This window comes from Vigna unguiculata, chromosome 2 (assembly GCF_037176805.1).
Source record: "Vigna unguiculata cultivar grain cowpea cultivar isolate G323 ecotype 2 chromosome 2, ASM3717680v1, whole genome shotgun sequence".
Classification (NCBI taxonomy): Eukaryota; Viridiplantae; Streptophyta; class Magnoliopsida; order Fabales; family Fabaceae; genus Vigna; species Vigna unguiculata.
The window spans coordinates 8210680-8226445 of NC_140793.1; the positions used below are offsets into that span (position 1 = coordinate 8210680).

Genomic DNA, 15766 nt, shown 5'->3' on the forward strand with positions numbered 1-15766 from the left:
TTCCCGTAAAAAACGAAATCAGGTATGTCCAGTAGTAGTAGCGTGTCTTCGTCTAGTAGTAGTGAAAGTACTGAGTCAGATAGAAGTAAGGATGGACGACTTGGCGGAGAGGGTACAGATTCTGGAGTTGTAACAAAATTAAGTTTATTTAAATTTAAATTTTAAAATTTTATTTAAAATATTTTTAAAGTTGTTAATGAAAATTAATATTTTGACATCAAATTCAACTTTAAAACTCACATATCAATTTATTCGACATTAAATTAAAAAAATTATAATAAATAAAAACTAATATCAACTTATCCGATTTTAAAAAATTGAAAATTTTATTCATTACTTAAAAAAGTATAATTGACTACGGATACAAATATTTTATTTCTTTATTTATGTTTTTAAAAGATAGATTTTTAACATCACTACAAATGTATTTAATTAATTAATTAATTAGACTAATGTAATTGAGTGATGAATAAATCGTGACTATATGATATATTATTATTTATATATTTTTTAATTAGTGGGTTAAAAATAATTAATAAACATTAAATTTTATAAAATTTAATAATAAACTGTGATATTAAATAAAATTTGAATTAAAAAAATTATTAATACAATATTATTTTATTTATAGAACAAAATCATTTATAAATATCATATAATTCATAATTACTTAATAAACAAAAAAATTTTGAAATTCAATTAAAAAAAATATATAACCAAAGAAAAAATTTAGAAATTAGATTACTAATTAAATCAAAAGGTTTATAATAAACAGAAACTTTCTAAAAAATATAATTATAAAAATAAGGGTTAAATATGTTTTTGGTCCCTTAACTTTTAGTAAATTTTGGAATTAGTCCATTTTGAAACTTTGGACCAATTTAGTCCTTGATCTTTCGAAATACGTGGATTTAGTCTTTTTAATCAAATTTTGGTAGGTTTATTGGATGTTTCGTACGCATTTCAGGATTGTATTTGAGTTGTTTATATTGTTTGACACATTTTTGCTTTAATGTTAAGTCAAATACTATTATGAAACGTGCTTGAAATGTCAAATAAACTTAACAAAATTTGATTAAAAGGACTAAATCCACGCATTTCAAAATATGGAGGACTAAATTGGTCCAAAGTTTCAAAATGGACTAATTCCAAAATTCATTGAAAGTTAAGGGACCAAAAACATATTTAACCCTAAAAATAAATACACAAATCTAGAATATTGTTGCAGTGTTATATGATCTTTCATGTAAGAAAAATACTATTTTCTAAGGAGATTTAAATGATCTTTATTAATAAATTATAATGTATTTAATATAGAAAAGCACAAAAAAAAACAGGCATACTTGAAATTCTTTTCATAAACGATAATTAAAAAAAGGTTAAATTATACTTTTAGTCCCCATTTTCGTAGCAAAATTTGAATTTGGTCCCTCAATTAATTTTTATCTCAATCTGGTCCCTATTTTGGGAAATTTGACCCAATCAAGTCCTTTCCGTTAGTGGTGGAGTAACGGTGTTAAATGGGGTGCCACGTGTCAGCTTCTGGATTTTTTGAATTTTTTGAATTTTTTTTGAATTTTTTTTTTTGAATTTTTTTTTTATTTTCATTAATTTTTTTAAAATTTTTTAAAAAATTAAAATTTTGCCACGTGTCAAGCATACATCGTGCCACGTGGCAGTGACAATGCCACGTGTCACTATTTGGGAGGTGTCATTTTCTCATTCTCAATTTGGTCCCTGTATTTTATCTTTTGTCTCAATTTAGTCCCAATTTTTGTAAAAATTATGCAATTTCGTCCCCCTCCAAATTGAAACAAAAATTATAAAATGTTATACAAATATTTTTATTAAATTTGATTTTTTTATTCAAATTGATATTTTTATTATATATTTTCAATAAAACCAAGTTTCTTTAAATTTGTTTCACATTAAATTTTACTTAAAATTGTTTTCAAATTTTAAATTTATTTGTTTTTTATTGTTACATAAACTAGTTAATTTTTCTTAAATTATATAATTGTTATTTTTATACTAACTAAAATATTTGTATAGAAATTATTGAATTTTACACATTTTAAAAATATGCAATTATTTAAAATATAAATTCAAATAAAAAACAATATTAAAGTATAATGTAATAAAATATCAATATAATTTATGAATTTTTTTATTAACATTATTTTCTATTAACAACTTTAAAACAATTTTAAATAAAGTTTAACGTAAAATATAAATTAAAATAAACTTAATCTTGGTAAAAATATTTACTTGAAATATCAATTTTGATAGAAATATTTGTGCATATTTATATAGAAATTAAATTTGGTTTCAATTTGGAGAGGGACAAAATTGCACAATTTTTACAAAAATTGGGACTAAATTGAGACAAAAAATAAAATACAGGGACCAAATTGAGAATGAGAAAATGACACCTCCCAAATAGTGACACGTGGCACTGTCACTGCCACGTGGCACAATGTCCGCTTGACATGTGGCAAAATTTTAATTTTTTAAAAAATTTTAAAAAAATTAATAAAAAATAAAAGAAAATTCAAAAAAAATTCAAAAAAAAATAAAAAAAATTCAAAAAATCCTGAAGCTGACACGTGGCACCCCATTTAACACCGTTACTCCACCATTAACGGATAGGACTTGATTGGATCAAATTTCCCAAAATAGGGACCAGATTGAGATAAAAATTAATTGAGGGACCAAATTCAAATTTTGCTACGAAAATGGGGACTAAAAGTATAATTTAACCTTAAAAAAATGATGAAAACATGAACGAAAAATATGGATGCTATAATATTATTTTGCAGTACTAAGCATAAATAATGCGAATGATGTTAAATATAGGTTTTATTTAAGTAGTTACTAGTCATTAACTATTTAATTAGAAAAGAGCCCTATGAAATGTTCATGTAATTTATTTTAATTTATAAGTAATCACAAGTTCTACATATATTATTTAGTTTTAAAGAAATATCATTTGATTAAATAAAAATCATAGGTTTTTTTTCTACTACATAATCCACTTGAATAGAACCGAGGAAACAATGTTGCTATTTTCCCTCTATTCCGGTTCTTCGCTTCATCGTTCTCATGAACCTTAAGCAATAAGTTTTTGACTCGGTCATTGTCGAAGCTGAATTGTGTGTGGTTTGCTTGGTACTATTCATCTCTTCTCTTTCGTTTATTGTGCTTAGGGTTTTACCAAATTACCAAAATCTCTTTTAGTATTGCAATTTAAAAGAGAGTGATTGAATCTCAATTTTACGATACAAAAAACTTGCAATTTCACAAACACCACGCAAACTCTCTTCCCTCTCTCATTTTGCATTTGCATTGGGTGCTTTATTGCTTCATTTTCTTTACCTTCTCTCTTCATTTCATATGGGCATTGTGTATCGCTTTGCTTCTAGCCTCAACTCCAAAGCTAGGTCTCCCTCCTAACCACTCTTGCTTTTGTTTGCTCCCTTTTACTCCTATGTTGTGTGGAAGTCAAATTGTTCATCTAGGTTACAGAGAAGATCTTGCAAAATGGATCAAGATTTTATTTGTTTTATGCATTACCTCATTGGGTATTGTTTGTTTTGATTATTACATGTTGGGTTCTAAGTTTTGAGTGTGGAGGCTAACATCTAATTGAGATTAGTGGACTTTTTGTTTGACTTTGAATTGATGTTTCTTTGGTTGCAAGATTACTAGGAGTGGCAGCAAATAGATCACAACAAGAATCCATTCATTTAGCATCAGAAAATAGCGTGGGCCAAAAATTGGAGACAAATAAGTGTCGGCTTCATGGACGCAACAAAAGATATTTCGACTAGCTTACCACTTATAGAATTTAATAATTTTAAAAAATAAAAGTTTCATCCATTAGCGAAGGCCTCACCCTCTCTTTGGATTTTTTAAAAATTATTTTTCTCTTGGCTAGGGTTTGAACTTTTCTTAATACCATTTTTTAAAATTAGTTTTAGTTTTGCAAGGGTATATGTTATGTTGAAGAACCGTATGTTGTGTTTGGGATTTAATCTGAAACTAATTTCAGTTGTTAAATTCCTTGATTTCTCTTGGCATAGGTTTCTGCAGTGTTGGAATGGTGGTCCTGCAATGTTAGAGTGGTGTTTTTGGTGTAGACCACAAGGGTGAGGAAGTTGGTCCCTTTTGGCATCATTACAGTGGTCTGTGAAATAACTTGGTAACTTCCCAACCCCTGATATATATTTGCATAGGTTTATTGATTATTGATTGATGTAAATGTATGTGGGAATGGTGGCATGCTTTTAAGGGCTGGGTTTATTGTTGGATTTCTTGATTTCTCTTGGCATCAAGAATTTCAAATTGTATGGTTAAGTGAAGGCAGGTGTTTTGTTAACAAACATTATTAAAAAATCATTAGTTTTGATTAATCAAATCTAATCTTATTTGATCTGATACTCTGAGTGAACAAAAAAAATGTTAACAAGTTGTGAATAAAATTGAAAACAAAACACTGCAGTTAGGACTTAGACTCTTTTAGGACTCCAAGAATAGGCCTCTAGTATATTGGTTTCCCCTAAAAAGGTGAAGGACAAGAAATACCACACACCAAAACTTTATAACCTTCCTAGCCTTCAAAATGTGATTCTAAAATGTCAGAACCACACACAGTTGTATTTTTCCGAAATCTTGAGTTTCATTATTAAGCCATGCATAGATTTTGGTACTTAAAATCTTTCATTCATAGAATATATAGGCATGCATGTCTTATTTGTTAATAATGTACAACCCATAATCCTCTATCTTTTCTGGGAGGAAATTGAATGGGAAAGCATGAATCAAAGTTTTAGAAAATGGTTGCCATTGCAGTTTTGTTGTGAATCTTATATAATGATCCTTTGGGTAGTTTAGATTTGTAGATATATGAATTTGAATATAAAGTATAAGTGTTTGTATAAGATGAAACAGGAGCATTTAAAAGATAGAATATGTTTTGGATGAATAATGGTATGAAGAATAGACATCGATCACGTGCCAACCATATGTGTTTAGTGTCGGCTAGCCCACACTCCCTTAGAATATCTTTTATATTTTGCGTCGGTCAGCCCACACTTCGTCCGAATATTTTAAAATAATATTTGCTCTTAACGTTCTCTAACCCACGCTATTATTAATGTTTTATTATATTTTTTTATTGTTTTGCTTTGGCTAACCCACGCTAATGCTATTCATTTATGTCAGCTGGACGACGCTATTGCAGACTCAAATTAGTGTCCGTTGGCCGACACATCTTGAATTAGCTTCGGTGGTTTTTTCGTGGTTCTCTATCCGACACTGAACCGACAATACATTTGAATTTGTGTCGGCTTTAGCTCCTTAGCGTCCGTTTTTGGCCGACGCTAATCCTTTATTTTCTTGTAGTGAGCAAATGAAGACGCGTGAGTTGAAGTATGAAACAGGAGACGAAGCATGAAGGTGTGGACGTTAAACGCAGCGGTGCGAATGGCCGAGGCACTTCAGAGAGATTCTCTCACAAACGATCCTCACCGGCCTCATCGCAGACCCCTACGCCGCAAGCAGACTCATAAACTTCTCTACTCACTCTGCTCTCGTTCCCTTCCACTATTCCCTCCGAATCTTCAATCATCTTCACAACCCCAACGCCTTCACATGGAACACCATCATGCGCGCCCATTTCGAACTCCAAAACAACCCCCACCAAGCCCTCACACTCTACAAGCTCTTCCTTGCGAAACACGCAAAACCCGATAACTACACCTACCCAACTCTCCTTCAATGCTGCGCTGCCCGGGTGTCCGAGTTCGAGGGAAGGGAGCTGCACGCACATGTCGTGAGGTTTGGTTTCCATCAAGATGTGTACGTCTGGAACACGCTGATAAACTTCTATGCAATATGTGGGAGCATGCCCAGTGCGCGCCAGGTGTTTGAGGAAAGTCCTGTGCCGGATGTTGTCTCTTGGAATACTGTTTTGGTGGGGTATGTTCAGGCGGGAAATGTGGAGGAGGCGGAACGTGTGTATAGGGGAATGCCGGAGAGGAACACCATTGCTTCGAATTCCATGATTGTGCTCTTTGGAAGGAAGGGGTGTGTGGAGAAGGCGCGGCGGATTTTTGATGAAGTTCGAGGGAGGGATATGGACATGGTGTCGTGGAGTGCGATGGTTTCTTGTTATGAGCGGAATGAGATGTGTGAAGAGGCGTTGGTTTTGTTTGTGGAGATGAAGGCGAGTGGGGGTGGCAGTGGATGAGATCGTTGTGGTTAGTGTTGTATCCGCGTGTTCGCGAATTTTGAATGCTGAGATGGGGAGGTTGGTGCATGGTTTGGCGGCGAAAGTTGGGGTTGAGGATTATGTTAGTCTCAAGAATGCTTTGATACATTTGTACTCTAGTTGCGGGGAGATAGTGGATGCGCAAAGAATTTTTGATGATGGTGGTGTTCTTTTGGATCTAATATCTTGGAACTCGATGATTTCTGGGTACTTGAGGTGTGGTTCGATTGAAGATGCTGAGAAGTTGTTTTATTCCATGCCGGAGAAGGACGTTGTGTCTTGGAGTGCCATGATATCTGGTTATGCTCAACATGAATGTTTCTCGGAGGCTTTGGCATTGTTCCAAGAAATGCAGCTTCATGGGGTCAGGCCAAACGAAACTGCTTTAGTGAGTGCCATCTCGGCTTGCACTCATTTGGCTGCTTTGGACTTAGGGAAATGGATTCATGCATATATAAATAAAAATAAATTACAGGTTAACACTATTCTGAGCACCACTCTTATAGACATGTATGTGAAATGCGGGTGTGTGGAAAATGCATTGGAGGTTTTCTATGCGATGGAGGAAAAGGGGGTTGGCAATGAATGGTTTGGTAGAACAGTCACTCAACATGTTTGCAGATATGAAAAAAAGTAATACACTTCCTAATGAGATAACATTTATGGGAGTTCTTGGGGCCTGTCGGCACATGGGCCTAGTCGATGAGGGGCGTCACTACTTTAGTTCCATGATCCACGAACACAAAATAGAGCCTAATATTAAGCACTACGGATGCATGGTTGATCTTTTTGGACGTGCATGTTTTCTTAAAGAAGCGGAGGAACTGATTGAGAGTATGCCAATGGCACCTGATGTTGCCACTTGGGGTGCCTTGCTTGGGGCTTGTAGAAAACACCATGACCATGAAATGGGAGAGAGGGTGGGCAGAAAACTTATTCAGCTTCAGCCTAACCATGATGGTTTCCATGTATTATTGTCAAATATATATGCTTCAAAAGGAAATTGGGGCAATGTTCTCGAAATTAGGGGAATTATGACACAACATGGGGTGGTAAAGACACCTGGTTGTAGCATGATTGAAGTAAATGGGATAGTTCATGAATTTTTGGCTGGAGATAAGACTCACCCACAAATAAGTGATATTGAGCACATGTTAGATGAAGTGGCAGCAAAACTAAAGATTGAGGGCTATGTACCTACCACAAGTGAGGTTTCACTAGACATAGACGATGAAGAGAAGGAAACTGCACTTTTCAGGCACAGTGAGAAACTTGCAGTCGCCTTTGGGCTTATCACTATTGCTCCACCAACTCCAATCAGAGTTATGAAGAACTTGCGCATTTGTAATGATTGCCACACTGTTGTAAAGTTAATCTCCAAAGCATTTGATCGTGAAATTGTGGTAAGGGATCGTCATCGCTTTCACCACTTTAGGCATGAAGCTTGTTCCTGTATGGACTTTTGGTAACAAAGCGTCCTGGCTATTAAAGTGAGTGAGTATTTTACGTTTAAGGAACATACACTCAATTTTTCATGGTTGACTCAAATATCAAGCTATGGAATCAAATTTTGTTCATTTTTGTGATCTTGTTGGTAAAGAATGACGGATAAGGAGTACCTTCTAGTCCAGGATAATATCACTACAAGATTCCTGAAGAGAAATGATTTATGGCAATGTTAATTGAGTTTGCATTCAGCGATTGGTCTCTGGGAAAGTTTGCAAAATTCCAAAAATTCTCGTTCAATCACCATCATCTCTGGTTCAATGGCCATTCCTGAGCAGTTGAGTTATTACAGGAACTCATCTATAGTACTTGTTTTTTGAACCAAGCTCTTTCCTTAGGCTTGTAATAGGTTTCTTGGACTAACGGAATAAGTTTTCTGGGTGAGTGATGGATGGAGACCTTCTTGGATCAACGAGGGGGGGGGGGGGGGGGGGGGGGTCTGACTCTTTGAATAAGTTCCTTGGTTGATAAGCTTTCACATGGATTAGGCACGACTAAGAAAGGTTGATAATGGTTCTTGAGATCAAGAACTTGCAGTAGTGCTGCGGAAGCAAAGAGGAGAAGAAGGAGCAAGGATGCTTCTTGGATTAGTTCTTGGCTTTCTTTTGGCTCAAGAAGGCCTCGACAAACGGGTGGTATTCTTGGAGTTTGATGAAGGTTTGGATGTACTTGAACAAGGTAACTGAGAGGTTTTTAGGTGGTGGGGTGGTTTTTACGTAGAATTGTTTAAATTGAGATTTTAGGTGCTGATAATTGAAGGTGCAGTACATTTGAGATGATATGTTCAGCTGGTGATTTTAGTGCTGTGAAAGTATGTGCAGTGAGCAGTCGGTCCAGTGACATAAGTTGCTGAAGGAAGTGTGTTGAACCTGACCAGCGGTATTTGAATGCTCACATGAGAAGCTTGCCAGAGAAGTTGACCAAGACTTGAAACCTGTTGATCCTGAAATGATGACCTGCTACCAACTTTGAAGAACTCCAATAGACAGATTCTGCACTTTGAAGAAACCTGCGCCAGCCAGAAGCTTTTGAGGAGAGCTACCCTTGTTACTTGCTACTTTAGGTGATTTGTATAGTTAGACTAGGCAAGTCTAGGTAGTTTGTACATAATTTTTACTTGCTATTGCCAGTTCCTGTGACCAGTTCTAGGCTCTTTTCAAGTTCTGGTTTTTTTAGAACAGATTTGATCATTCTACGTGGTTTGACAGTTCTTAATTCATCTCATGCATATTCTTAGTCATTCAAATATGTCTCATTCATTTGCTGTAATATCTCAATACCATTACATTTCTTGGGCACAAATCGAAGCCTGTGATATTATTGTAACGATCCACCAAAGAATGATTGGCACTTGCAGCATCTTTGCTAATCATGCAGCAAAGTTGATTGAATAGTCAACAATAAGGAGTGCATGAAAACCTTCCATTCAGCTGTATTCACTCCTACAATACCACAATTTTTGTGAAAACTCATGTTAATGATGAATTTATTACACGATTGAAACGTTTTCACACTTCCTCTGTTCGCTTTTTTACATCAAGAAATGACATCTAAGACGTGATCTATCAGCTGAAATTCCCGTTTGACAGCTAATCATAATATTGACAGAACTCACTATGAAGAATAGTATAGACACATTACTCTGCTTCTCTGAACTGCCAACACATTCTCGGCAAAAAAAAAGCGGTTGCCTAAACAAGTTTGCCTTATTCAATTTCTACGTGTCAATGTCAAACCCCTTTGTCCAGACAGGGATGCAGTATATTAGTATTCCCAATGAGAATGAAACACAAACTGTAATAACGGCATAGGTATAGGCTCTCCAGGGATGATTGCTTTCTCTCATTGCATTAAACTCAGCAGCAAAAGTAGAGACAGTGCTCAAGCACCCCATTAGGCCAAACTGTATTCCTGCTACAACAGTATCACAATCTCTGGTCTTCACCTGCATCAGACAAGTAAATAATGTTTATGATTTATGTAATATATAACAGACATAATAAGGGCAAGAATTAATCATGGTACTCTCCAAAGAAGTTCAACAAAAGCCAATTTCCCAACACAGATAAGTCTTACTGTCATATCTAATTCGGAACCTATGAGTCTATGAATTCTAGCATAGAGATTGAGCAATGCAGTTAGAGGGGACTTGAACATGAATGATGACAAAGAAACTTACAGCGTTCTTCACAGTGGAAAGTGCAGCCATAATACAAGCTGCTAATACATTGGCAATTAAAGTCCCGAATGGAATCCATTTAAACAACCCTTCCTTTCCCAATCCACGCCCGTTTAACCTTGCTAAGAACCATCTAATCCACACACCCATGGGTCCAACCATGCAAGCAAACCATAATTGTGCAGCATTACCACCGTGCTTGAACTCAGCCTTTACTAATGCACCACTCACACCCCACAATATGCCTAATATAACCAAGAACATCACCATAACTATCAACTGACGACGGTAGCTGTCTACTTTGCAGTTCATCTTATTAACATCTTTTTCCAAACTAATACCCAGCCGGTGGAGGAGCCACCTAAAACCCTTGGCTGTTTCAATCCCAAATTGGATGGAATATGCAACGAGAAATAAACCTGAAAATTTGTAGTTGTAAAACAAATTCATCTTATCAATTTAGCATCATAAGGAAATAAAATCATCAACTCATCCACTATGGGATAAATTTTGAACCAAAAATAAATAAATTCTATGCTTGAAACAAAATAGCTCAGAACAAAAAATACTATAAATCCACTCGTTTACCTAAAAGAAAGCCAAGTGAAGCGAAGAGCCAATGCCCGGAAACACTGAGTTCAAGCATTTTTTGATTCCAACCACTGAAGGTTGTAAGGCTTCCTAAGTAACCAGTTGTTATTGCTATAGCTAGATGCTCTGACACTTGAGATATGTCTCCTTTGAATACCACACCAAACCAACCCATAAGAAACGAACCAATCTGGAAAGAATGTTAAAATTTGCATTAGATTGTCTGAATCAGCTTCCTCACGAGTGAATACCAAAATTTCCTAACAGTACTTCTAAGTTTTAAGTTTGGACTTTGAAGCTTCGACACGATGGTTATATATGGAAAAAGTAAAATCGAATTTGCATTATACATAAAGGAATCTAGTGTCCCTCGGCACCAAATTTAAGAAGTAGGACAGATTAATTCTACTATAACAAGATTTAAAAAACTGCTCAATGGTGTATGTACACTGTAGATTAAGGATTTAAGAAGTGAAAATACAAAGTCAGATAATCTTCTGTAACGAGAAAGGGAATAACTACTTGACGCTCAAGAGTCAAACATTGCTATTTTGATAGACTCTATCTTTAAAGGTGGCACAAAATTTCTCTCTTGTTTGAAAAACAATAGATTTTAAGAATTTAACATACATTGTTCTTTTAAGCAAGTTACTACCATAATGTCTGAAACTTATGTTCCTGGTCATCAAAACAACCCTGGAGTGTTAGTCTTTGTGAACCCATCAAAATTTCTTGGTAACCAAGACGCAAAAATATTGAAGATGGAAAAGGGAACACACCATATTAGCAGGAAGATCAACATAAAGAATGGTTTGGTCGCTTGTCACATGGGCAACCCTAGGGCCAAATAACTTCTGCAGTAAATATCTCGTTAAGACCTGCATATTGTTTTTACGGTTTGTGTATTAGAATTTTGTGGATAACTGCATGTCATAATATAAATTTGACCATAAAAAGGGTATCATTGTCACGGCTGAAATTTGCCATAGCCTCTCATTCAGCAATAGAATTCTGAATTGAAACAATGGCAAATACCAGTAATCCATTATGCACCAGCAAAAGTTTAGGAGATATTACCCCAAGAATTCCAAAAACCGCTAAATGAACCAAACATGAAGTATAGTCCAGGAACTCTGGCAAACCTTTAGGAAGGTCCTGAAAATAGATCATATGGTTAATTAATAACCAAATCACAGAAACCAAAAATCTCGGGACGACATGAAAATCAAACGTTGAAGCTCACATGTTCTATGTCTTCAGAACGTACAATTCCATCAGTGGAAAGAGGGGAAAGGGATGTGAAAGCAGGAGGCAAAGGCCTAACAGAGGAATTGGGATGCGATCTGTGTTCCTCTGGAATGGAAACGACAGCTTCTTTCTCTGACCTGTTGTCAAAGGACAAACGGAAACTGTTGCTCTCACTAAACCTCTTGCTTCTAAGAGCTCGATCTCCAATGTCTCCAGCCTCTGAAACACTCTCATTCTCACCATCATTATCTGTATGATAGCTTACGTGACTTGATATGCTTAATGAACGTCTTCTGATTGAAGAACCCCCACTGTTCATTCTCTCCATGTAAACAACAACACAACCACAACACTTTGTCTAACCACCTTAAACCGCGTTGAACACCCAACTAAATACCAGGTTGACTCATGCAGCTGCCACCAATACAAACCTCATGGAATTGTGGAAGAGGTAATGTGTGGTCACGTGACTGATTGGTCGGAGAGAAAATTTTTGGTAGTACAGAGAGGGGTTATGGTGAGGGAGAATCTGTGTACGGTGATAGAAAATTATGAATGGAGAGGAACATGAAAAATAAATAATTTCTACCTCAACATTAAAACAAACACATTATAGTCAATTTAATACAGGATGATGCACATGCGTAAGAAAGCAGTTTTCCTGACACAAGCGATTACTAATGACAAGTAAAAAACGTATGGGAACTAGACTAAGAAAAAAAAAAAGATAATATAAGTTATGGGAAATTAATAATCAATGATGTCACAGAAACTGTACTGGCTACTTGGTGAATATATGTAGGCCAGGGATACAAATTCAATGGTTATTGTTTTATGTCATCTTTTGTTTTATGTCATCTTTAGTTAAAATTCATCTTCTAAAAAAATTAATGTGATAAATTTCTATAAATTAACTTGTTAATAAGTTAACTTTAACTTATAGACAAGTTTAATTCAACTTTTCTTTGTCGAAGAACTTTATCAAATCATACCCCAAATATTGTAAAATATATGTTTGTTTGAAGCAATTTATCCAATCAGACCCTAAATATTGTAAAAATCAAGAGAAAAAATTCTCACATTTCCTATTCACCAACCTTGGGAAATAAATAAAAACGATGAAATGGAAAAGAATCATTCAGAACTAAGTACAATAAGTAATTCAGAAAACAAAGCGCTCCAGAAACTATAATAGTTATGACAATTATTATTATGCAGATGAAGAATAAAACCATTCGAACATTTCAATATCGAAAAAAACATATAACCACGTTTGCATAAACCATTGAGTGAAAGCAGTTCTTCACGTCAAAAAATCATCTGTGCAAACGTGATAAACTCTCAAAGTTCCAGCAGCAAATTTAGAAAAACGTCATAATCAGTGCGAGAGAACTTACGGTGGTTCACGAAGTGACTCTTCGGGTTTGTTGCGGCTATTTCGCTGTGAAAATGAAAGGAGAAGCATCAAGAAAGAAAAGAAGAAGTAGTAGTAGTAGTAGTAGTAGTAGAAGAAGAAGAAAACGAAGAAGAGTAGAAGAGAAAATACGCCGAGTCCTAAGTAGAGGTTAAAGAGATCGAGAATGGGGCCACGAGCAGGGTGGAACTGGAGAGAACGTGAAGGTGTTGACCCGGCCCGATTTTGGCCCGATTTATACGGGCCGGGCCGGGCTGGCCCGCAAGGGTGAAACGGGTTACACTTTTGAACCCGGCCCGCAAGCTGGCGGGCTGGCCCGCGGGCTTTTTTCCATATGTTACATTTTCAGTCCAAAATCAGATTTCAACAAAATTATTGCAACAAAAACAACCCTGCAGTATATAATATAACTGATCACAAAACAAACAACCCTACAATATATATAAATGACATTTTGCTCTCTGCAAGTCATCAAGACACTGTTGCAACATCAATAACAAGTCTGAATTAGAGTACTTTAGGCATGGAGCATTACCAAAGTGCAAACAGTTACATAAAAAAAAACAGAAGCATTAATTATGGATGAGAGGTTGTATAATTTGTTTGGCAACATGTGCTGCAGAAGCATCTAAATAAACCCTCCAAATCAATAGGAGCATCTTCTGAAATCTCCCCATCATCAAACCCCGGTAGAGATGCCTCAAACAAATTAGAGTTCAGAACAGTTAAAAAGGAGGTGGCATTATAGTTCTACATCAAATATACTGCAGTGTATAAGCAAATTTCAGTTTAAGTTAATGCCAAACAACTCAATCCCAGCTTTGCAAACACGGCACATACAACTTTGCAACTTGGTACTTTCTATCATATAATTCAATCATTAATGAAGAACATATTTTTGTCTCAAGGATGATAGAACAATATGAAACAGTGGCAGTATTTATTTGATCACAGTGCAACGATGAAATACATGTTCTCCACATATCTCCAACATGATTACAGATAAACAGACAAACAAAGAAAACAACCACCACAACTATCAGCCTATCACACAGTCAGATAAAAAATAGTAACACTAGAAAAACAAGAAAAAAAGAAATGAACATCACCACCACACCAACTACGAAATTGAAATTGGGGGAAAATTTAACCAACAACAGCACAACAATTATGATTCACAGAATGGGTCCAATCCAAACAAGGACAAATCGCAGCAACAACAACCACACATACACCACAACTTCCAATTACAGGAAACCAATTTTAGGGTTACGAAAATCATAAATTTAGGTTACAAATTGAAAGAAAAGGGAACCAGAACGCAAATTACAAACAAACCTGTGTTCGTGGTGGTCGTGGCGGTTGAAATCGTTCGTCAATCGCAGTCCGATGGTGGCGCTGCTGCCCCTGCCAGCGACGTGGTGGATGTCACGGTGGAGGAGAAAGGAGACGCCGTGAATGGCCTGCACTCTGCCTTCGTGTTTCTTGGCCAGCGACGTGGGTGGATGAGAAACGCGGGTGCTCTCTTCTGGTTTCCCAAAACGCGGGTGGTGGAGGAGGAGGAGAAGAGAGTGTGAGAGGAATGAAGGAATAAGTCTGACACAGAGTAGAGAAGAGACTTAAAAAAGATTAAACACTCCACCCACCTCCTGCCGCTACACTGCATCTGCACATGGTTTTTTTTATTCATTAACTTATACGGCCCGCGGGCTGGCCCGTTTTAGCCCGTAGGCTGGCCCGTCGGGCCAGCGGGCTTCACAGGCCGGGCTGTCATGGGTTGGCGGGCTGAAATTCTTGGTCCGGCCCATGCTTTTTCAGTCGGGCTGGCGGGCTGGTCCGTCGGGCCTGGCCCATTTTGTCATCCCTAGTCGCTGATTCGTGATTGATCCATTCTTCGCCTCTCATTCAATTGGAGTGTGCAATCAAGATTCTTTATATATACTAGTATGAGACCCGTGCCTACGCACGGGTCGTTTTTTTTTTTTTATAATTTAGATTAAAAAATTAATATTTTTATTGTTATATTTGAATAAATTATTTATTTATATTATTATATTTTATTATTACAATTACATATATGATATTTAAATAATAAAATAAAAATTAAATAATTAATTATTTTTTTTATAATTAGTTAATTAAGAGTACATGGAAGTTAATGTAATGTTAAAATTTTAAATAAAGGAACATTTAGTTATAGTGAAATTAAAACAATAATAATATTGGAAGGTTTTTACATATGGAATAAGAAAAATTAAGTTAAACTTAAATTATTTTGAATAAAGAGTAATATTCAAATATGAATAAAGTGAAAACATTGTAATCTTATTAAAAATTTAACATGAATTCAACGTTAAAGTTAAAAAAGAAATACATAAGATATTGTTATTAATATAGACATTGACTCTAAGTTAATTATTTGATTTGTACGCACATATTTTATTATTAGAGTGGTTAGTTATAATATTATATTAAAATAAAATGTATATGTACATAAAATGTAGGTATATTGTGAATTTTGGTCCCGTGCAAAAGTATTGTCCATACATGAAGAGTC

At 35.4% G+C, this 15766-nt stretch overlaps 1 protein-coding gene and 1 pseudogene across 5 annotated transcripts; one reads left to right on the plus strand and one right to left on the minus strand.

Moving 5' to 3' along the window:
- Nucleotides 1–5451: 5451 nt before the first annotated feature.
- On the plus strand, nucleotides 5452–8933 carry LOC114173556 (pentatricopeptide repeat-containing protein At3g62890 pseudogene; annotated as a pseudogene).
- A 300-nt stretch (nucleotides 8934–9233) lies between these two features.
- Nucleotides 9234–14878, minus strand: LOC114173559 (fluoride export protein 1-like). 5 transcript variants are annotated; one of them, XM_028058038.2, is made up of 8 exons: nucleotides 14548–14878; nucleotides 13193–13236; nucleotides 11791–12324; nucleotides 11625–11702; nucleotides 11327–11425; nucleotides 10545–10737; nucleotides 9957–10375; nucleotides 9234–9722 (listed from the first exon to the last, which is right to left on the minus strand). In XM_028058038.2, the coding sequence occupies exons 3-8, from the start codon at nucleotides 12121–12123 to the stop codon at nucleotides 9495–9497; spliced, it is 1350 nt and encodes a 449-aa protein (XP_027913839.1). In that variant the 5' UTR covers nucleotides 12124–12324; nucleotides 13193–13236; nucleotides 14548–14878; the 3' UTR covers nucleotides 9234–9494. The 5 variants fall into 5 exon arrangements, with proteins under 5 accessions (XP_027913839.1, XP_085525904.1, XP_085525903.1 ...); XM_085669778.1 differs by having other exon boundaries at nucleotides 13193–13532; XM_085669777.1 differs by having other exon boundaries at nucleotides 13193–13601.
- Nucleotides 14879–15766: the final 888 nt, after the last annotated feature.

Bases quoted from the DNA above. Each gene is read 5' to 3' on its own strand.
- LOC114173559 (XM_028058038.2), bottom strand. From the start codon at position 12,123: ATGGAGAGAATGAACAGTGGGGGTTCTTCAATCAGAAGACGTTCATTA. The intron at 11,426-11,624 runs GTAATATCTCCT...AACAATATGCAG, and splicing joins CGGTTTTTGGAATTCTTGGG to GTCTTAACGAGATATTTACT. The intron at 10,738-11,326 runs GTGTGTTCCCTT...CATTCTTTCCAG, and splicing joins TTGATCTTCCTGCTAATATG to ATTGGTTCGTTTCTTATGGG.